This window comes from Micropterus salmoides, unplaced genomic scaffold, assembly GCF_014851395.1.
Source record: "Micropterus salmoides isolate LMB-PRFRI ecotype aquatic unplaced genomic scaffold, ASM1485139v1 Ms_hic_scaffold_11, whole genome shotgun sequence".
Lineage (NCBI taxonomy): Eukaryota > Metazoa > Chordata > Actinopteri > Centrarchiformes > Centrarchidae > Micropterus > Micropterus salmoides.
The window spans coordinates 16,101,444-16,124,434 of record NW_024040152.1 but is presented as its reverse complement, the minus strand read 5'-3'; the positions used below and the strand labels follow the sequence as shown (position 1 = coordinate 16,124,434).

Genomic DNA, 22,991 nt, shown 5'->3' with positions numbered 1-22,991 from the left:
TCCATTGTCTGCTAAATATGCCTAAATAGAGAGATCACAATCATGTTAAATTCTAGTTAGATCTACAGTTATCCATCTCTTATACTACTTCTGTATTTATAATCTCTAATATTAGGACGCTTAAAATTGCTTGAGATTTAGTTAAAAAGACCAAAATATAAAGTGATCAACGTCAACATTTGACTGAAAGTTTATATAGAGTCATACATACTGTTGGCAGTTTAATCTGAGTAAATATGGGAAACTTATCTCTCATTTATAATTGATTCTATTAAGCAAACATTAACATGATGTTTAATGCAAATAAATGCAAAATGACTTTAATGACATCATAAAGTCACCACTTTCAGAAGTAGTGCAGCAGGCTTCTGTGTTAAAAAACATGTGAAAAAAATGCTTTCATAATTAAAATAGCTATAGAGAGCTTCCTCATTCTCTTGTCTCATTTCTGATTTCTCTGTCTGTCCAACCCTATTTACATTTGTTCGCTCTATGCAGACGTCAGTGATGTGAAAACAACCATCAGTCCTCTGGAGTAGAAATAGTAGAAATCTTATCCCTTACTAAATACATTTAAAAAAATAATAGTAACGCACATTAAAGTGAGGAATAAATATATAAATGCATAATAAGTTAATTATACAACATTTATTACATCTTTTCTGTCTTTTCCTCCTGCTGGCCTGATTTGTCTTTCAATATGCAATTAATGACATGCCCTAATTTAGTATTCCTCAAACCAGTCAATGCAAGATTTTGATAGGCTAATCACGATTCTGGGACAAATGAAAGGCTTTGTTTAATGTCCCCACAGTCTTTATTAGTTAAACGGGGGTTATATTAAAATTAGGTTATGCCTTGAGTTTTGCATTGAAGGTTAAATACATCAGAGAGATGCCAGAGAAGGATCAAATATTGTGGAATTATTTTATCACAGCCTATGTTTTTCTTTCCCTTGTGCTTTTCTGTAATTTCTCTCTCATGTTATTTCATTCAGTTACTTCATAATGGCTGTTGACAAAATAATAATAATAATAAGCTTTATATTAAATTAAAATAATAAGCTTTTATATAGCACTTATCAAACAGAGTACAAAGTGCTTCACAACAAATCACACATAAAATGCAAAAACAAATAACCACGTAGGTAATAAGATACAGGGGGGTAAAATACAGAATATAAGAACAAGGATCACAATAGAGTATAACAAATATGTTCAATAGGACATAAGGAAGATAAGACAAGGAAACATAGTGATAAGAACAATAGGGCAGGAATAGTAAAAGGAGTGCTTCCCTTCTTCATTTAGATTTTCCCTGAAATCCAGCTACAGGACTGAGACTTTCCCTCAAAGTCTGAGTTTCTGCACTCTGTCCATGTGAAAGACCTATCCCACCAACATACAGTACCTGACTCTGGTAACATCTCTGACAATGCAGGTGCCAAATTCACTGCCTATAGAGATGAAGGTAAATTTGTTATTACTGATGCAGTAGCTCCCACTCTTAAAAAAACTTAGACAACATGTGAAGTACTCTACATCCTGGTTTCTGCATCAGTTCAGGGAGTAATCAACTCATTTTGGTATTAAACTAGTTTACATTAAATTATATACTTGATGTAAACTGCAACTGTGGGCTTGTAGTGTTAATTTATCAAATATCAAATTCCCCTCCTCTGCACTACCTTCCCTGCAGCAGGTGTGCAAACATACTTAACTTTGTTTCTGAAAGACTGGAGTGATCTGTCGCAGCCTGTTGACTGTTAACTTCTTGTTGTTCTTCTTCCTAGTTGTTTGGGGTTTTTTGCAGCCGTAGAGGATGCATCCAAACGTTTTAGGGATAAGGCGGTGACTTTTGCATCTAACATGATCCAGATACTGTCACACACACAATGAAGAAATGAAAGCAGGTGAGGTTACCATTCAAGGATTTTATTTTATGAGGCGCCCATGATGACGCATTATATACAGCATTAAATCAATCTAGGCGAAATAGGACACCACAAATAATTTCTTTCCAATAGAATTAACATGTACATAAATATAACTACATTGACTTCAGAGCTGTTACTGTTTGGACAGCATCCATTTATACTAAACACTTTAAATCCCTTAAGACCTATATAATAGATTTTAATTCATTTAAAAGGACCTGCTGTGTGGTTTAATACCAAATTTGTGTCCAATACTCAAGTCCTGGGGCAAAAGAAAATAATAATATTACATTGGGTAGGAAGTTTGCGAGTAAACATTTCATAAGTTTTTTACATTTCTTACAGTGCATTGTGCTTGTGTTTGAAGGCAGGATGAAAAAGTTGAAAGAACAGCCAAATGATGTAAAATATATCCTATAAAGTATTTACATGAGCACTCGTGCATCCCAAGTGTTGCCGGAGCAAACATACGACTCAGAGGCAGCAAAGTGACATTTTTAAGTCCAAACTGCAAAAATGTCTGGTACCAAGACTGCTAAGATCACTGAATTTGGATGGAGAAAAAAAACAACAGTAACAGTTAAGTGATCGGGGCAGCAGGTGATTTGTCCAGTTTTACTATATCCAATGGTTTCTCCTGTTGCCTTTTGTAACTGATGACTGAAAACATGTTTTGCCCGTGGGGAGACACGGATCAGTGATATAAATCATTGGCAGGAGGGAAGAAGAGAGCGTATTTCCGAGCATCTGAACAAGCTGCCATCAGCTAGGGCTCAGTCTGAGGAGACAGTGACGGCTCTTCTTTCTTTTCTCCTTCAGAAGTCGTGTTCAGAGCCATGTCTTGTTTCTTCTCGTTTGCTTTCTCTGTCTCCTTCATCCTGAAACATCAAAGGGAAGAGTCAGTCCTAATGAGTCATCCGGTATGCTGCAGTTTGTAGTTTGTTATGTTATCCAGCAGAGGTCCTCATTTGGTAAGGTACACATGTAAGGTCGTAGATAAGTTTACTTTAGCTCTAGTGTGCTACAAAATAACTAGCGGAACCCTAAATGTTGTTCATTAACCAGCATGAGATGATTTAAGACTCCAAACCTCCCCAGTCTTGCAAATTGCCTTGTAGATATAAAATAAAAAATGGATGTCAGCAAATTTGCTTAAATTAAAACTATATAAAACTGAGATCCTCACGATTAGACAAACTGCATCCTAGCATCCAGGCCTCTCTTGGTCCCCAGTCAATTAATGTTAAGCCAAAATGTCAGGAGACCTGGATGTGCTCTTTGCCACTAACCTCACTTTTTGAGAAGCACACCATCCAGCCATGCTGCTATCAACTAGGATACCTACCAGAATAGGTGACGGCTAAACTATTATTCATGCTTTTATCTCCTCATGGTGTAATGGTCTTTAAATGGGTATAAATCAGAAATCAATTAATAGACTCCAAATTGTGCTGACTGCGGCAAACAAAAAACAGGAACAGAGAACAGATTACTCCAACTTTAATGACCTTACACTGGCTGCCCATTTGTTTTAGGATTGATTGTAAGGTTTTACGTGTTACTTTTAAAGCCCTACGTGGCCTGGCCCCAGAATACGTATCTGAAGTGCAGTTATCTTACCAACCTCTACGCAGCCTGAGATCCTCTGTATAGTTATTGATTTAGAATTAAATTTTAACAGCCACATCAAAACCATTACAGCTTATCTCCTAAAAAATATCTCAAAAATCAAGAATCTCATGTCCAAGGAGGACCTTGAGAAAATCATACATGCATTCATCTTTAGTAGACTGGATTGTTGTAACAGCGTTTTCACAGGCCTCTCAACAACAGCTGCAGCTAGAGTTTTAACCAGGACTAGAAAATTTGATCACATCACTCCAGTTTTGAGATCACTTCACTGGCTTCCAGTGAATGAAAGAGTCAAGTTTAAGGTTTTGTTGCTTGTTTATAAGGCACTCAAATGGGCTAGGACCAATTTATATCAATGACCTCCTTCAAAGGCATGAACCTGCTAGACCCTAGACCTCTAGACACGGCTGCATGCAGTTTTACTTCACAATAACAAAACATGGAGAAGCAGCTTTCTGTTTTTTATGCTCCTCATGCCTGTAGCCATTTTATTCATGGTTTTTAATCATTCATTGTTTTTAAGTTCTTCGTCATGCCTGTTTACTCATACATTCCTGTGTATTTTATTGTTACGTTTTATGTGTTCGTTGTAAAGCACTGTGTAATGTTGGTGTACAAATAAACTATTATTATTATAAACACAAGCCGTGTTTTAGCCCACGAAGACCGAGACGTGTTATATGATAATTAAGGATAAATACAAAGATAAATACAAGAGGGAAGAAGTGTGTTAACGCGGATGTCCACTGGATGTGGCTGCATCATGTCTCCATTGTGGTTTGAATGTCCTCTGGAGGCATTTTAAAAGTAAAGCATCTTTCTTCAGCAGCCACTTTTCCAATATAGTTTTGCTGACATGTTTCATGTTTTCATGCTTTAGCCACGATAGAGCCAGAATGTGTCACATCTGCGTCCAGTGAACATTGCAGGTTACACTGTAGGTGCACTGTATCAATAGCCAGCTGTCAAAACACTTAAAACTTTATTATTATTCTGATTAGTATTTACTGACGTTAAAGAATTTGTAAACACAGGTGACACTCTGGGAATTTCCTATGGCTTACCTGAAAGTTTATATGTAAATATATAATACTAAAGGGGTTAAAGTCTAGCCCAGGAGGAGAAGTCACTATGAATAGGTGGTTAAAGCAAAGAGAGGTGATCAGGAATCTAACTCTTAGACGTCAGTGTTAAGGGTTTGAGGTCAAAGGTTATGATTTTGAACGGTGACCTTGGCATGGGAGCAGGCCGGTTACTGGGTAGGACGTCCCAGCTAGAGGTAGAGCTGTCGCAGATCAAAAGACAGAATCACATGACCAGAAACAGGAAGAAAATCTTGGATTCAACATTTCAAAGAGGCTGTGTGCAAACATTTCAAAAGTCATTCCCTCCTCCGCTCTCATTAGCTAGAGGGACTGGAGGTGACATTTTAAAGTAATTGCACACGGTCGAATGACATTAAGAAAGCCAGTGGTTGCCAAAGTGTGTGTGTTTGTGTGTGTGTGTGTGTATGTGTGTATGTGTGTGTGTTGTGTGTGTGTGTGTGTGTGTCCCTGTAGCCTTTTTTAAACATTAATTCAGTTCTTTACAGCTACGTACATATTCGACTATGAAGATCCTATTTCTGTCCTTAAGACACAAGACTCTGAGATAACATAAATCACATATATCTATGGGATCATACAGTCTATGGGAACTTTGGGAACCCCTGATTAAAGCAGTGGAAAGGTTAAATTACTGACTGGTGGGTCACAAGGGGAAACCCACCACATCATTAATAGGTGGAAATTATGAGATAAAATAAAAACAGTATTATTATAGATAATATATATAAATTATATAGCACATTTTGGGAAACAGCCATTGTTATTGCATTAGAGGTCATTGAATCAGATTATCCTTAGCGCTGATCTTAGGGGTTTCGTTAAACATTTGTAGTGAAACCTTACAAAGAGGAGAGACTTTATTTTCTATCAGGTTTTGAACATAAATCATACATGTCCCTGTAGTGTACATGGCTCTTTAGGTTTTTGTAAAATAAAATGGTATTTCAGTATAGATTAAAACATTTATATTCCCAGTTTTCTTTAGTAATCCATTATTTATCATGATCCAAGATCTGCGCTTAAGGATATCTGTCAAGCACAACGAGAAGAAGAAATCACAAAAACAACACTGTCAGTGCGGGTTGTGCATCCTTGTCAGTAACAAGATCAGGTAAACCACCTGTTTACCACGACTGTTTCATGGTGGAGGAGTGTAAAAAATCTGCCAAGAGATAGGAGATGGAGAATGAGAAGAGGCCGGATACTCCCACAGTGACAGCTCCCAACGGTTTCTGCAGATCGCCCGGTTAAACCAGAGCAACAGCAGACTGGTGGTCAGTGTCTGCTGTGACATGACTGAGCAACACAGCAAAATTCCTTACCGTATTGTCTTCACGATGAAGCGAATTATTACTGCCAGACCTACACAGCCACACATCACTCCTATTACTATAGCTGTGACTTCACCTGCAAAGGGGGAAAACACAAACAGGCCATGAAAGATGAAGGGAAATACTGCAATTAAGTAGAGCAGTTAAATTATTTAAAGTATTATTCGTGATCATCAGTAGCATCGGACAGACAGTAAACGTGAGGGCAAATCTCATGCGGTCTTACCAGAAGAGAGCTCCTTCCCTGATTCTACAACAAAACATAAGATTGAATAAATCATTAGAAAAATCACGGCAGATTTGATCTTTCTGTCTCACAGTTCATACACATTTATTTGTTGGTTTATCTCAGTGGAATCTGCTGTTCAGCTGTTTGAAAATGTTATGTCTAGTCAGTCTTGCTGCCTTTGACAGCAGTGCTGATACCACAGGCCTTCCAGTTCAGTCACTCACTACAATGAGCACTTGAACACAATGAACACAGATTCTTTCTCCTTTGTCTTTGTCTTCCACTCTGTGTCCCTCTTTCACTTCTCTGTGTCTCTTTTTCCTCTCCCTTTTTCTCAGTTAGACTCGCGTGATAACAATGGAGTGAGTGTTTCGTTTCTTTGCAAATCCTTTTCTCTAATCAGCTCGCAAACAAACACCGCTCCCTTGCCTTTCTACCACTTCCCCTTTATTTCTGTCTCTCTCTCTATCCAAAGGCTCTTTCCCTCAGACAAAGTCACCGGTAATCCTGCATAGTCCCATTTCTCTCCGCATTCCACTTTTCACTCTCTGTATGGGTCGTGCTAAAAAAAAAAGGCTTGTTATTGTGGTTTGCGTTATGAGCAGCATGCTTGCATTACAATCCCACAATGTATGCACGTGTGTGTGTGTGTACGTGCTGTTGGGGTGAAACATTGGAGTTGGGACCTTTTGAATATTCACATTTGTGCAATCTGAAAGGATAAACTCTAAAGATCATCCTAATCATATATTCAGTGATCGAATGTAGCTAAGTACATTTACTCTGCACTTAAGTACAACTTTGAGGTACCTTTTAATTAAATATTAAATTTTTTTTTTCATGCTACTTTCTACTTTTATAAATAAATATTTTTGCATAAAAAACATACATAGAGCTTATAAATTATGCTTTTATATTATAAATTAAACTACCCAACAGTTCATACACGTAGAGCTGGGACAATTAGCTGACTGATTGTAATTATATAATTACAGCTGCAAGCAGCGTTGGGTGGGCCCTCGCACGGGTAGCACACTCGCAGATTCTGCCGGTGTGGCTGTAAATTTGCCATGGGCTTCGGACGTTGCACAAACGTGTTAATTGTCACTTCCTGTGTCCCCTTTGTGGCACTACATAGCATAGCACTTCGCACTATGACTATAACTGAACATGTAGATGTGTTCGAGGCGGGACAGTTATCAAGCATGTCAAGTTTGGTGCAGATGTGAGCATGTACACTGAAGTTAAAACAACCTCCTCTTTCATGGCGAATCATCGATTTTGGATGCCAAGCCATGGGCACGCCGTTTCACAAAAACCCACCGTTTGTACAACTTTCAATCATCAAGGGCTTTAGAGTAGACAAGGAAAATCTGAAGTCGGTCAGACTTCACTCGCTAGGAAGAGTTCGTAAAAGTACGGAGCCAGTAAATCATCCAAAAATTACCATAGAATTCAAAATGGCCAACTTCCTGTTGGGTTTAGGGCATCGCTCCAAGAGGCTTTTTGGTACGTCTGGACATGATACATGTGCCACATTTCATACATGTAGGTGAAACGGGCCACGGGGGCTGCTTCGTTAAATCTTGAATGAATATTGGCATGTACATGTGTTCAGGGCAGGACTCTTATTAAATGTGTAAAATTTGGTACAGATCTGACCTTGTACAGTCAAGTTACAACAAATTCCTGTGTCGTGGTGAAGCATGGAATTTTGCCGCCACTCTACCCTCACGTTATTAACTTGCAAACTCACAAGTTTTACAACATGGCTTCATCAATGTGTTAAGGGTTTTCTGGGACAGTTTGGAAGTTGATAGGTCCAACCCGCTAGGAGTAGTACATTACAGCGTAAAACGTGTCATTTCCTGTTGCCAGCAGGTGGCGCTACTAATTTCAGTGAAAATTGGTATATGGATGTGTTCACGGCGGGACTCTTATTATACATATCAAATTTGGTGCAGATGTGAGCCACTGAAATTTCATACACGTAGGTGAAACTTTGTCCGGGGGCTGTTCTGTAGGGGGCGCTAGCGAGCCATTTTGCCAGGCCCTTATGCGAAACCCATAAAATACGAAATCTGTATCTGAATTGCGTCTGAATTATGTGCAAAGTTTGGTGAGATCTCGAGTATGTTTAGGCCCCCTAATTATAAGATAAAAAAAAACATTCATTATTGTTAATAATGTTAATGTTGGACAATTGGTTGAACAAAACAAACATCACCTCAACTAACTACAGAATTAAAATCCAGCTTTTACATGACTGCAAATGTAATAACAATCTAATGGTATAATGGTATCACAGTCACGGGGTCCATTTTTCTGCATTCAGTACTTAGTATTTACCGCACTGTACAAATACTGTTTGTACAGTGCGGTATTAGTTCTACTTAGTTCTAGATTACTTCTTCCACTGCTGCATATATTACACTTACAAAATAATATAAATAAGTAATCTATAGACAAATGTCTTCTGGCTTCTTTCATGTCAGCAGTCAACATGGGAGAGTGGGTGTCACTTTTTGTAGCGATGAATGATCTCTTCCTACATGCTCGGTCTGTCTAACCTGCAGTGAAGGAGGTGAAGATGACCCTGTGGTTGAGCGGCTGTGTTGTGCGGTAGTTGTCCTGCAGCAGTATCCTGTCCAGATCTTCAGCTTTACTGGAGTAAAGTATCGTCTCCATCTTCAGCAGCTGCAGTGTAGAGGTGAAGTGTACAGGTGAAAGGTAGAGGGATGAAGGGGGGGCCCAATCAAAGTAGCTCCAAATATAGTAAAAGTCACTGAGTAAATTGATTCAGTTCAAATGTCGAAGTGTCTGTTCTGTAAATTTAATATCTGCATTCCAGTCCAATTTTATTGTACATAAAGTACAGTTAAAAACAACCAGGTTGACCAAAGTGCTGTACATTGACATGAATCAATCAATGAATAAAACAATTAATCAATAAAATAATCGGCCATAAAATAGCAACCTGCAACTCTCATACTGGGTTAAAAGCCAAGGAATAGAGATGAATTGTGATTTCAAAACTGGAAGGCTGGGGGCACGCCTGACATGAAGAGGCAATTCATTCCACAGTCTCAGGGCCGAGACTGAGAAAGCTCGATCCCCCCTGTTCTGCCGTGTTTTAGGGACAACAAGGAGTAAGTGGTCAGCAGACCTTAATGACTTTGAAGGAGCAGACGGCTTCAATGGATCAGCAATATAAGCTGGAGCTGGCCCGTGAAGGGCTTTAAAAACAAACAATAGAATCTTAAAATCAATCCTAAAATGAACTGGGAGCCAGTGAAGGGGGGCAAGAACAGGGGAGATGTGATTTCGCTTATGAGTTCCAGTAAGGAGATGAGCGGCAGCATTTTGAACAAGTTGTAGTCAAGAGAGAGAGGCCTGGCTAACACCTACATGTAAGCAATTACAATAATCAAGGCGGGTTGTGATAAATGCATATATAAGCCTCTTGAAATATAAATATAAGCCTCTGGCTGCAGTTATTGCCTTCTAGATATCTCCGATCTCATCCTACACCGCCGTCCGACCACTCTAATTTCACTCAAATCACCAAACTCACAGAGTTATTAGCTGGATAATAATAACAAATGCACCAATATACATATACAGTTTCAACCAGTGACTTCTTTTGTTGTTTTCAGTCCAAAAACTCAGCTGCTGACAAAAATAATTCCGGCCGCCATATTGGATATTGCGGTATTAAGTGTCACGATCCTGTCCTGAGCTGGTCTGGGTTATATTATTTTGGCCATGTCTTCTCTGTGTTTTGATTTTGGTTTCTCTGTTTGTTAGGTGTCATTTATGTTCTCTACCAGTTTCATTAATTAATCTGATTTTGTTCATTCTGCTTTAGTCTCTGTGTAGCCTTTATTATTTCATTCATCCGCATCTTTAAGTTACTTCATATCTGTCTTGTCTCGTATCTTAGTTCCTAGTTTTGTCTTTAGTTCTTAGTCCTGTACCTTAGTTCATGTCTTTAGTGTTTATTCCTGGTCTGTGTACTTCTGTGTTTTGCCCATGTCTGCTCTGAGTTTTGTTTTATCCTTGCTTCAGTCTGTGTTCCTTGTTGGTGTTTATTTGTGATCTGTTTGCTTGTGTCTGTTTCCCCAGTAATTCCTCTGCTTGCTTGTCCACTAAATACTTTGAGTTCCAGTTAATGTATGGTCTTGTGTTTTGCATCTGTGAGTGTCTCTCTGTTCCCCCCTGCTGTCTCTCTGCCTGCCTGCTTGTCTCTGTTTTCCATGCTGTCTCTCTGCCTGCCTCATTAGGGTCATCCCGGTCACCTGTGTTGCTCCCGCCTTGCTCGTTAGTCCCTGTGTTTAAATGTTTGGTGTTTCTGTTCATTCCCTGTCCGGTCACTGTTGTTTGCATATGCTTTGTCTTGTCGTGCTTGTTTCCTGCCTGTTCTTTGGATTTTGTATCACACACCTGTTTCTGGATTTTTCTGTTGGATCACCTTTGTTTTCTTGGACTATGTTATTTTTGGATTCAGCCACTCTGTTTGTAAGTGTGCTTGCCTTTTGTTTAATTAAACTTTTGAACTATACCTGCTCCACACAACGTGTCCTGCATCTCCTACAACATGCTTCACCACACACAAACCGTGACACTAAGCTCTCTCTGAGTTTTGGTTCGCCTAAAACTGCAGGAGAGGAAAAGTGTTGCTTTGGAACAGATGTTTTTTATCGTTGTCGACTGACTGACTCGTTGTAATTACACAGACATCCAATTTATCAAATGATTCTTCTACTCAAGACGAAGAGATATAGCCTACTTACACCCCTGTAGGATGTTCTTATCTGTTCTCAAATTATGGGCCCATATGGGAGCATGGGAGTTCACTCAGTCATAGGAATGTTGATGAATGTTCACTGTTTTTATCAATATTTCAATTTTTTGGAAGCTTTACGTTATTGGGTACGTGGTTATATGGACAGAAATTGTGTTTTGAAGAAAACTCCAAATACCAGTGAACATATAAACAGTAAATATGGCCATAACATGGACATTTGTCTGGTATATTTTTGAAAGATTGTGTAATAAGTGTTATATATATTTTTTTTATTATTTTATTTTCATCAAATGTACAGTTCCAGTTGTATTCCAGGTGTATTAGAAGATATTCAGATGCATTATAATGAGTTGGATGATGGTTTTGATGGTGTTATTGCTATTAAAATATAGATTTTCTAACAGGCGAACACAAAAATATCACATCTTCCTTTTATTGCATCTCCATTTACTCTTTAATAGCAAAATAAATAGGTTCACTTTTAGTTTCTGACCTATCAAAGCAGACCAGAATTATGCATCTAATGGCTGAGGATTTTTTCTGATTCATTTTGGATATTATTTTAGGTGTTTTTCCTGGAAATAGAGGCAAATAGCTGGTAGTCACCAACTGGCTAAGTTGAAAGAAACTAGCTTTCACAACTGAATTTATCTTTTTCTCCAGTTTAAAATCACAATCCATTATAACGCCAAAGTTTGTTGCAACAGACTTAACATAGGGTTCCAAAGGGCCCAGGTCCATTTGAGAGGCATCAGAAGCACTGATATCAATATCATTATATCGGTATATCAGTTGTTACAAACTTCCTACACTGTAAGCTGATACAACAGGTGGATACTTATTGCATCCAATCCTAAAAACAGGAATGCACTCAATGCACATTTAAGTACCGTATCTCCAGCTCTACTTTCGTTTGGGAATGATTGATGAGAGAATATCCAGTTCTTTCACTTCTTATAACAACGTAGGATTATCCAATTTAGACATTGTGGAATGATATGCTCTTTGGTGATTTGAGAATACAGCACATGAACTCAAGAATACAATTTATGAGGCCAATAATTAGTAATTGCAGGTTGAAACGGACAAATAATGTCATAAATGTATTAGAGTGTCACTGCTTTGGTTTATGTTGTCTGTTGTAGAGAGTGAAAATCTGCACATTACCTGTCTCTGTGAGACCAATACCAGCTGTGTTCACCTTTACTTAGGCATTAGATAACATTTCAATGCATGTTGGATAGGGGTGTGACGAGACACTTAACCCACGAGATCGAGACAAGACGAAACTTTAACCCTATTTTTAAGAAATCTTTAATGCTAAATTATATGAAACTTTTGAGTATTAAACACTTTATTTCCTAAAACGGTGAATTTTTCTGCACCAGTTTAGTTTTCATATTTTTTTAATTTATATAAAGAGAAACACAAAATTCAGGTGGCAGGTGACGATTCAAAATCTATAGCCTAACTATAATTGAATATAATGCAGTGCAGCTCTCAGGCATTCTGTGTTGCTTTCAGATCTGTTTCTCCTGTAGCTCCTGTGTTTCAGCAGGTTTTCGTCTCATGTTCAAAACTTTCTGCACATTCAGAATCTCTCCCACAAATCTGGGTTCTCTGACATGTCCAGAAAAAAGTCAGAATATAACGAGTGTTATGCACTGGCTCAAAAGCCCACAACAAAAAAGAGACGCACCATGGTAAATATCTAACAAAATATATTTAACTCAAAACAATCCAAATTAAGAATTGTTTCAAAGAAAAGGTGATAAAGTATGGGGTGTGAATTAGTGGTTTCAGTCATGTCAGGGCAGGATGATGGATGCATGGAAAATGTGTGTAAGGGTGTTGTAATGTGCAAGGAACAATAACTACAACTAAAACAGCATGTCCAGAAACCAAGGCAAAGGTGGAACCTGTGGAGGGAAATAGAGGGTAGTTGGCAGGGAGGTCCGTGTCCTCAACCCAGCAGCGACCTTCCTGAGAATGAGAATAAGGCCTTACAAATACTCTACAGGGCAATTAGCCCAGGAGCCCAGAGTTACTGCAATCAGTGTCAGCTCTTCTCCTGCAAGGGATAGAGATTGGCCATGCCCCACACATGACCCCACAGGGCGTCACACGAGAATGTCATCATATGAGGAGAAGTCTACCTGCCCTTTACTCTGAGGTGCACTACATTATTAATACACTGGAAGTAACGTCATCCCCGTCAGACCGTTTGACCGACGCAGTTTGGGACTGCATGTTGCATGTGAAACCGAAAGTAACTAAAACACTTTTGATCAGGCAGAAATCTCACCACAAATCCACACACACGTTAACTTCTGCAGCTCTGATGAAGTGCAGCTCACAGTCCAAAACAGTGAAAGCTTGCGCTTAATTTTTTAGATGTTTATGTTGCAAAACTCTACCAGCTACGTAACCACTCGTCACAGCTGTTTGGACTCAGAGCACGAACGGTACGGTTGATAACAGTACGCCGATGTGTCATCAGCAGGGCGGAGTTGATTCGATCTTATCAGTTATACATTTGTATTTCACTGCTTAAGAAAATTAATGTGTGGCTTGAAAGCATGTGAAAAATGTAAATTGCGTGAATCTCGTCACACCCCTAATGTTGGATCAGTTTGTCTTCAGGTTCGAAATCAATGTCTAGGTGAAAGCTTTACCTGTGCCTTTGAGATCTGAACTCTCTCATGGAACAGTGTCCAGATCACACTCTGGTAGCAGGGCGGCGTTGTTAGGGAGCCGTTGTAGCGATAGTAGCGTCCCAGGTCGTTAGGGAGAAGGGCCTGGATGTCAAAGGCTGGGATGGACACCTTCTGATCTGCCAGTGGGTGTAAGGAGGAGGGAAAACGGTATGTGAGATGTTGTAGATACTGCTGCTGGAGCCAAATTTATTCAAACGAGCTGTAGCAGCACACAAATGAAAAAAACTGTGCTGTTTTCATGTTGCCATCATCAGTATCTTCAGTGCTCAAAGCAATCTTTCTTTTTATGTTTTTCTTTAGAACAAAAATATTTTCATCATATCTATTCATGAACTGTGACTGGAGAGCATGGAGGACCCTTTTGCATTTAATTCAGTGAATCCAAACATGGAAATGGAAAAAGATTTAAGCTATTCACTAACCATTTAAAACATTGTTTAAGAAGAAAACAAACATAATTCGATTTATAACAAAAAATGTAAATGAAGTGTGTGTTTATACGTTTCAAGTAGACTTACCAGCATGTCTGATGCGGCTCAGGTAGTTGAAGATGTTGTTAAATGCCGGGTTGGTCTCCTCGCCTGTCTGGGAAACCAAAACTTAAATACTTCAGCAAACGTGTAAAACAATGACTCCTCTGATTCCTTCATAATGGTGTATATTCCTACTGTTTATCGTTTTATTACCACAATGAGAATTCCTAAAACAGCCAAGCCGTCCCTCTGTGTCATTGCTGTGGACATGTTGGGGTAGAGCTCAGAGTTGTAGTGCACCACATGCAGCTGGAGAGAGGAAGAACGCCATTAGAGCAAGAAAGACGTCCTGCTTTCTCCTCGTGACAGCTGAGGGTTAAAAAAAAGAGAAAGAGGGAGAGGCAGGGACAGGGAAAGCTGCGTGCTAACTCAGTTTTACTTCTGAGCATGACTGAAGGAAAGAGCGACGAGGAGACTGATGTGAATGAGAAAGAGATTAATTGTCTCATTATGTAATAAGACCACTCACGCATGACAGGTTCCATTTTTTTGGACTAATAATTGCCCTCTTCTTCATTTTATTTTATGTTTCTTCTTATCATATTATTGACTCTGCATGATGTTTGTCTTTTTAATCTGCTTAAATTCCCTCTGGCCTCTTCCTCTCCAACCCATAGTGTGTTGGCATACCTGGACACTGACAGATGGACAGGCACTGAGGTGCTGAGACGGCTTACCGTCCCTCCTTAATCTTAATCTATTCTTCTCCACTTTCTCAATCTTTTCCCCTTCCTCCAAAGGCCACTTAAAAGTTTTATGTCTTCCTCTCTTTTGGGTCTCCTTGGAAATCTATCCCAAAACATTCTCGACTGTTGCTCTCTGCATGCCTCTCTCAGCCTACTCTAGAGGACTCATGAGTTCAGTGTGTTCAGTGTTTCCATCCCTATCATAGACTAAACCAGAACAGGGATCCAAGCTCACTCAGCTGTAACAGATTTGTGTGTGTGTGTGTGTGTGTGTGTGTGTGTGTGTGTGTGTGTGTGTGTGTGTGTGTGAGGAGCTGGAACTAGCAAATGTTTGGTAATTTCTGCTGGAAAAAAGACTGAAACAGTTGATCAATTATCAAAATAGTTGCTATTAATTGATTGCGATTAACTGTTGCAGTTCTAGGGGTCACAAATATTTTACTTAATTTTTTTAAGTCTTAATTTTTTTTTATTTAAAGTAATTTCCTAAAACATTGGGCACTTTAGATTTTAATAAATGTTACTTAAACAGGAGTAGAGAGTGCATTTATTGAGGACTTTTGTCAGCTGTGGAGTGAGTATTATTATTTATTCGATCACATATTGTGTGAACAGAATATTTTCAATTAAATTTTATTTTACTTATATTAATATAGCACCAATTCATAACAAAAGTTAACTCATTGCACTTTTCATATAGAGCAGGTCTAGACTATACTCTTTGTAATATTATTTACAGAGACCCAACAATTCCCACCATGAGAAAGCACTTGGTGACAAAGGCAAGGAAAAACTCCCTTTTAACAGGTACACAAACCTTGAACAGAACCGTAACTCAGGGTGGTCGGTTATCTCCTTCGACCGGATGGAAGTAAGAGAGAGCCAACACAATATCCACACAGAAATACAAACAGTAAAAGGGTAGGTACAGACAGAAAATGAATAATGGTACTGAAAATTATAGTCATAATAATAACATTAATGATAATAATAATAGGACTAGTAGTAATAATTATAGCATCAGGCTTTCACACAATTTTGCTTGCTGACCTGTTTACAAGAATGTAAATTCATTTTCATGTCAATACGATAGAAGCTTCTCCACCTTGTGTGTAGATGTGTGTGTCCTATAGAAATTATTCATACACTGCTAAAGCCTGCAGTCCATCACACCCATAATTATAACAGTCTGATTATCATAATCACAAGAGGTACACTCTCAGTTTATCCTTGTGTATAAAATCTTGACTTTTTAAAAAACTATTATCACACTGCTTGACCTTGACGGCCCCTTTACTCAATTCACAATGCAGCTTAGCTGTAGTTTGTCTTACATTCCTGTGTGGATTTTACCGTTTACAGAGAGCTGTGTTTAAAGGTACCTCTGCATCTGCACTCAGTCCGTTGATGGTGTGTTCACTGCCCCCGTGACCTTGGCCGCCGCTGCCCCAGTGAAGGTGCATTTGCACAGCTGTAAAGAGCCAGGGCAGACCCGCCAGTCCCATCCATTCTGGCAGCTCAATCACCGCTGATGGAGAGAAGAGTAAAACAAGAAGACAGAACAGACAGGGAAATACTGGGTAGGCATATGATGAGAGTGCAATTTTCCTAAAAAATGACTATGAAAAATCTTCAAATTTTAACTAATTACCTGAGTTTATGAACAGGGATTAAAAAAGTGTGTTGCCAGGTTATGATTGAGGATGGTGCAGCAAAAACAGATCAACCGTAAAGCTGCTTGGATACATGGGAGAGGGTCATATTAGGAGAATCACCCGGCTGCTATAGTTACCTGTGTGTCCGTTATTGTACAGAGTGAAGGGCTTGTTGCCATGTTGACTGTAGCCCAGCGGGGACAGTGGGCTCAAACTGGAGTCATATTTAGTCAGGGTGGTCACCACATCAACGGGGGACTGAGAAGTACCACCGCAGTCAGGGAAATACTGCGACCACTCAGACTGACCCACCAAGCCTTTGACAGGAGAACAACACAGAAACACTGATGTCACCCAATCACACAGTACACTGGCTCCCAGTCAGCAAGTGAAGAGCCTCCATTGATCAGTCACTAATTATACAAAACAATTATTCCTCTATGTTCTCTTTTGGTTCCTGGTGGTTAATTTATTGCTGAATGTATAACTGCATGGTTTGAGGCTTTCACAATGGTCGTAATGAGGCAATGAAAGCCTTTTATGTACACAAAATATATACTGTTAGGGCTGAACAATTTTGAAAAAAATATCAAATTATTTTGACTGATATTACAATTGCGATATGATTTGCGATCCTACAAATCAAATCTGCTAATTTCATTATTCTCATTTTCATTGAAAAACATATTCTGTCCCAAAGATGTTTTCTTAAGTCTCTAGAATATGAATAGGACACCTCTGCAGCACAACAATATTTAATTTAAAATGGTAATTGACACATATCAGCTTTAACAAATATTGCTCCTCCTGCCATTTGGAAATTGCAGTAGGCCATGTTGCGATTTTAAAATTTTAAAATTTCAATTAACTGATCAGCCTCAATATCTGTGACTACAACTTTTTCATGTTTGAGCCATTAGGTTTATTGAAACCTCGTTTCATAAAGTTGTGATTCCAGTGTTCAGTATGAACCTTGGTTAAGTATTTTCTTGCCAACATTTATCCACACAGTTCTTCATTCAGTGATAAAGAAGTATAGAAGTATAGTGCTATCTTTCCAATATGACTTCAATGCTGGTCTCCATAGGAGAACACATGGAGGGGAGTGGGTATCAATAACCACGCGTACCATCGTCTCAATACCGTTTAACCACAAGTTTTAACCACAACTGATATGTTTTGTTCCACTGTATGAACTCTGCTCTGATCAGACTATCAACACTAAAAGTGTTTGGTGTTTGTAAATAGTTTATCTCTACCAGCCTTGGTTGTACATACAATCTTGATATCGTATGTATAATTGTAGTTACATTACAGAAATAGATAAGCTTTACAGGTATAGCTCTAAAAAACTGAAATGCTGTTGAGCTTAATAAACACCTTTAAAATCTGGTCACGGTTAATGCAAAATTACCAACATAATAGTTTTTTTTTTAAATAAAACAAATTGATTTGATGTAAGTTGACTAAGTAAGTCTGACACTTGGATGAGATAATAAAAGCTCTTTATATAAATGAATATGTTCTATATTATTCTTTAATCAAGTGTCCCTTTCTTCGTGCAGTGGAATTATTTACAAACCCTAGTCTTGTTTAGTGTAAAATCCTGCAGACTTTGCAAATAGATGGAATTATTGTATCCCAAAACCAGATTTTTAACAACTGAATACTGACTTTTTTTCATGGCAGGCAAAAACAGAAAAATATTTTGTAGAAATGTTTTTGTGGTCATAACACAGAGGATTAACCTCCCATCACAGTTTTATATGGCTCTCAAATGTATTACAAATAATCGGAAAATCACAGTAAAAAATGTAACTTGACAACATTTGACTTTGATTCCAAAATAACAAATTCAGCATTTGGACATAAACTAAATTCAAACCTCAGTTTTACATAAATTGCACTTTTAGAAAGATGCACAACATAAGATTAGACTGCAATATGTAAAAATGTAGTTTTCTGTACATCTACATAGTAAATGGGCTACTGCTAATATTTAATATCAGCTCATGTACGTGTGTCAATACTGTATATTTATTAAAATATGCTCTATATTTCAAATTCTTAGAAACGTTTTGGAAATTAACACCAGTTTATCACACAACCATTGATGTGAAAAGAATTTCATTAAAAGAGAAATATTGAGAAAGTAACAGAGGGAGATGAGAGAGACTGAGGCTCTGGTTCACTGAGTTAAAAAGAACCTAGTCTCCCCAAATTGCATAATAAAAGAAAGTAAGAAAAAAAGAGAGAAAGAAAAGGAGAGTGACATGTGAGCTGATTATCTGAATTTCAATTGCAAGGAGAGGAATGCTTTAGAAAACAGGCCCACCACTGACACTTTTCAAACACAAAAACATTTGTCAGTAGTGTGCAAAAAAAATGAAAGTGCGCAGATGCATGTTTTGCAAGTAGCCTGCTGTTACATGTTTGTAAGCCATCATGGTTTGTTTGTAACACAATCTTCTTAACATGCTCATAAGTGCATTAAAGGTATAGGGATGTAAACACCACATCTCCTCTCTCACTGCCTGAAACCCCCCACCTTGCACTTCTAATCTGTTCTCTGCCCCCCTAACCCCTCTCTGCTCCACAGCAAAGCCCCACACCACAACCCAACTTCAAAAGTGAGTCCCGCTGCCCCGCCATTGGTTGTCATGGAAGTCTCCATGGCAACCGGAGGCCGAAAATCCTGACCCTCTGCGCCTGCTCTACCTCTCCCTAGCATGCTCTCCCTGTCCTGAATACAGCCAGGAACAAAGACACACACACACAAACACACTCACACAGATTCACCCACTCTGAGCATGATGAGGAAATGATGGAATGTGAGACCGACTTTCCCTCGATTACTTTACATAACTGTCCGTCTTTCATTTCTCGTGGTAAGAAGCATTTCTGAAAGCGTGTAATTCTGCTCCGTCGTGTGACAAAATGTTGTGCATAACAAAACGGACTTTCCACTTCAGCTAACCGCTCAGCAAATGGCCACATCGTGCAATGCTGTGTCACACTACATGCCTCACACACACACACACTCATCCAGGTGCTGTATGGACTGTGTACAAATCCCAGTGACGTTTTGTTTGAAAATTAACAAATTAAACGCATCTGAATGCAAGACATGCATCACTCAACATAGTGGTCACTAGTCTAAGATTGCACCACCTGTTTCTGCCCAACACACTTGCCCCCGTGTGCATTATAATAATGCCTAAATGGCCTATAAATACCAGTTTGCTCCAGGCACAGCCTCCACAGTTTGCTGTGTATTCTGTATGTACTGTACATTGGTGTTGCACTCTTGAATACATGCAGAGAGTGGTGGTCTGTGAGCCCTATTCATTTCCACAATGTCATTGTCCACAGCATAGACAGCCAGTGTGCATCCACAACACAATAAACACATAGGTTATTGTGCGCTCCAACAATAAGAGCACAATTTGGTATGCTTATGCTTCACCCCGTCCCATCTCCCTCTCCCTCATCCTTGCCTTGCACCTGCCTCCCTCTGCCTGCCTCTCTTATCTCAGCCTTTTTTCTTGCTTTCTTCCTCTCTATCTCCCACCACCCCTTCATCATCTCTGTGTGACTGCTGTGCTCATGCCAGCTTGTTGAACTGTAACTAATACAGACAGAAAGGGAAGCAGAGAAAAACAGAGGGAGAGGGGGAAAGAAAAAATCCTACCCAATATATAGAAGCTTGTATGATAGCTCTGTCATTAATGTTTTGGAGATACATGTTTAAATGTGCAGTAAAGTCGGGGTGAAAAAAACTGCGTATGAGTAATTTCATTCAGTTTCATTCATTTTCAGGAAAACTTGTCCATGCATTTTTTCTAAGCATGTCATCCTGTATTAGACATTAAACTGCCTGGACAGGACAAAAACAAATCAATCATATCACACGTCTCCACTTATTTATTACAGAATTGACTTCAGGATTTTGCTTCTGGTCTATAAAGGTCTCAATACTGTAGCCCCAGATTAAACATTACATACATACGTCTTTGAATTATGCACGTGATTTACAAATTTAGAAACTTTAACTCGAACTTACCAGTGTAGCTCCAGGTAATTTCCTCTGAAAAATAATAAAAGAAATGAAAAACCACACTTATTTTAGCCAGTTCTCCTTCTTTAAGTTCACAGTGGCATCGTAACTGAGACAAAATATTAGATATTTCACTCAGTCTATAATGTTGTGTTTTTATCACTTCTAATCTACAGCCTACAGCCATAATAATATAAAATTCCGGTACAATTCTAAACTCGTTTATGCCTAACTACAGTTGTTGTTATGTCTGGATCTTACTACTGATCCACTACTATGGCTCAAATCTCACATGATGCTGATTATTATGTTAATTAAGACCTTACCAGCAGCAAGAGCAGCTGTCCACTGGAAACACAGAAGTATTAGAAGGATTAAAAGACCCAAAGAGTCCATGTTAGCCCTCCTTGCCCATACACAGAAATGAATAAAAGTGGACGGAGAGATGAGGAGCAAGTGTAAGAGAGAGAGAGAGAGAAAGAGAGAGGGAAGGGGGAGAGACTGACGGGGTCGGACGATCCTACCTGCCACAGCTCTGTTTAGAGTGTGGATGTTCCCAGCTGGCTCCACTCAGGCATACAGGACCCAGAACAGGTCTCAGCAACAGACAGATGGAGAGAAAACTATAAAAAGAAAAGAGAGAAAGAATGGACAGAGGAGGAAAGAAATCAGGGAGAGACGAGACCACAAAGAGGGACCAATGAGTGAGAATTAATTCAGAGTTGCTAAAAAAAAAAAGGGTGCTACAACAGAGGGTGAGAGGACAGAGAGAGAGACAAAATCCAGGGCTTAGAGAAGGAGGTTAAATAATGGGGTACAAAAACTAGGCAGCAGGGGTAACAGAGACTTAATAAAAGAGAAAGGTAGAAAGATGATGGAAAAATGCACAGATTACTGAGGAGAAATTAACGTGTCAATCTGAGACGTGTCTGAGTTGCTAAAATGGACAATGTGTTTCTCAATCTTTCTGGGATCTTAAATTTGACACTAAACTTCATCTGATCTTAATCTCATTTATTCTACTGGTATTTTTATTACTCGTACAGTAAATAATGGACATGAGGAGATGAAGTGAGAGACAAGGTTCATGTCACAATAGAAAGTGGTTCTCTAGTGAGCCTGGCATATGAAACAATAAGTTTTGGCGAACAATCAAAAACTGATTCAAAGCACTTTACACTACGCAGTCATTCATTACATACATACATAGGGGTTCAGTATCTTGCCCAAGGACACTTCGAAATGCAGACCCGAGGAGTCAGGGATCGAACCACCGATCTTCTGATTGGGTGACTCGCTCAGCAGGCGAAACTATACTGTATTTCACAAAAAAGGGATCAAAAAGTCTGAACAATAAAGACAATTTTATGTAGCAGAATGTTTTATTCTTTTTTAAATTAGGAAGCTATTAGTTACACCTGACTTGAAATGTGTATTTTTAATATGAACATTTGACTGTCTCTGTTAGGATTGTATAAACTTGCATCATACTAATTCATCATTGCATTCTCCGCGTAGGAAAATGTTTAATAGTTTGTATATGTTTTAGACCAAACAAAGACTGACTGTGAATTTTGTTTAAAAATGTTATATTTTCCCCGCGACCCTGTACGCAGAATAAGCGGTTGACGATGGATGGATGGATGTTATATTTCAGACATTATGTCACTAGTATAAACTAAACATACCGTTGACAGAATATTATTGAACGACTTGTTCAGTTTTGAACACTAGAGGGAGCCCTCTCCACGTGACAGACTGTGGGCTGAGTCCTTAAACAGGAAATCCACCCTAAAACTATTTATATTGTGTGGCGACAGTAAAGATTTGTTACATGCTTGAAACTGCTCCATAGGCAGTGAATAACGGGACGACGATGGTAATTTTGATGGGAAATGGTGAATCACAGCTATTTTAGAAAAAAACATTGGACCCACGTGAGTCCATCACTATTGTCAATGGAACAACTGCGGACAGCCACCCAATTGCGTCACCAATTAAAGTTTTGATGCACTGATTAGTTGTTTTTTAGGCTACTTAATCACTGAAATATCAATTCAAAATTCTTTTTTAGGGTGCATTAAAATACGTCCGTTAAAATATCAAGGGCAATCCAGACAAGAGTCTTCTGATCTAAATTACATCGCATTCAATGATAAACTTAAAACATTAGATAGATAGATAGATAGATAGACAGATAGATAATCATTTTTCCACATCAAACCACTGTTTTATTTGCTCTTTATCTCTTCTGTCTACCTCTCCACCGCATCTCTTCGCACTGTGCAGCATCTCGCTCAAA

At 38.8% G+C, this 22,991-nt stretch overlaps 1 protein-coding gene across 3 annotated transcripts; it reads right to left on the bottom strand.

Moving 5' to 3' along the window:
* Positions 1–1,913: 1,913 nt before the first annotated feature.
* On the bottom strand, positions 1,914–21,272 carry ca14 (carbonic anhydrase XIV). Of its 3 annotated transcripts, XM_038711354.1 has the most exons (13): positions 21,016–21,272; positions 20,696–20,719; positions 16,770–16,949; positions 16,360–16,505; positions 14,445–14,540; positions 14,277–14,343; positions 13,717–13,874; positions 8,805–8,931; positions 6,232–6,255; positions 5,997–6,081; positions 5,795–5,836; positions 4,800–4,853; positions 1,914–2,814 (listed from the first exon to the last, which is right to left on the bottom strand). In XM_038711354.1, exons 1-13 carry the CDS (start codon positions 21,083–21,085, stop codon positions 2,703–2,705), a joined length of 1,185 nt encoding a protein of 394 aa, XP_038567282.1. In that variant the 5' UTR covers positions 21,086–21,272; the 3' UTR covers positions 1,914–2,702. The 3 variants fall into 3 exon arrangements, with proteins under 3 accessions (XP_038567282.1, XP_038567283.1, XP_038567284.1); XM_038711355.1 differs by lacking the exon at positions 5,795–5,836 and having other exon boundaries at positions 21,016–21,270; XM_038711356.1 differs by lacking the exons at positions 4,800–4,853; positions 5,795–5,836 and having other exon boundaries at positions 21,016–21,269.
* Positions 21,273–22,991: the final 1,719 nt, after the last annotated feature.

Coding starts and splice junctions, on each gene's coding strand:
- ca14 (XM_038711354.1), bottom strand. CDS start 21,085: ATGGACTCTTTGGGTCTTTTAATCCTTCTAATACTTCTGTGTTTCCAG. Junction 14,541..16,359: donor GACTGAGTGCAGATGCAGAG/GTACCTTTAAAC, acceptor TCCTCTCTCCAG/CTGCATGTGGTGCACTACAA. Junction 14,344..14,444: donor TTTTAGGAATTCTCATTGTG/GTAATAAAACGA, acceptor TTGGTTTCCCAG/ACAGGCGAGGAGACCAACCC.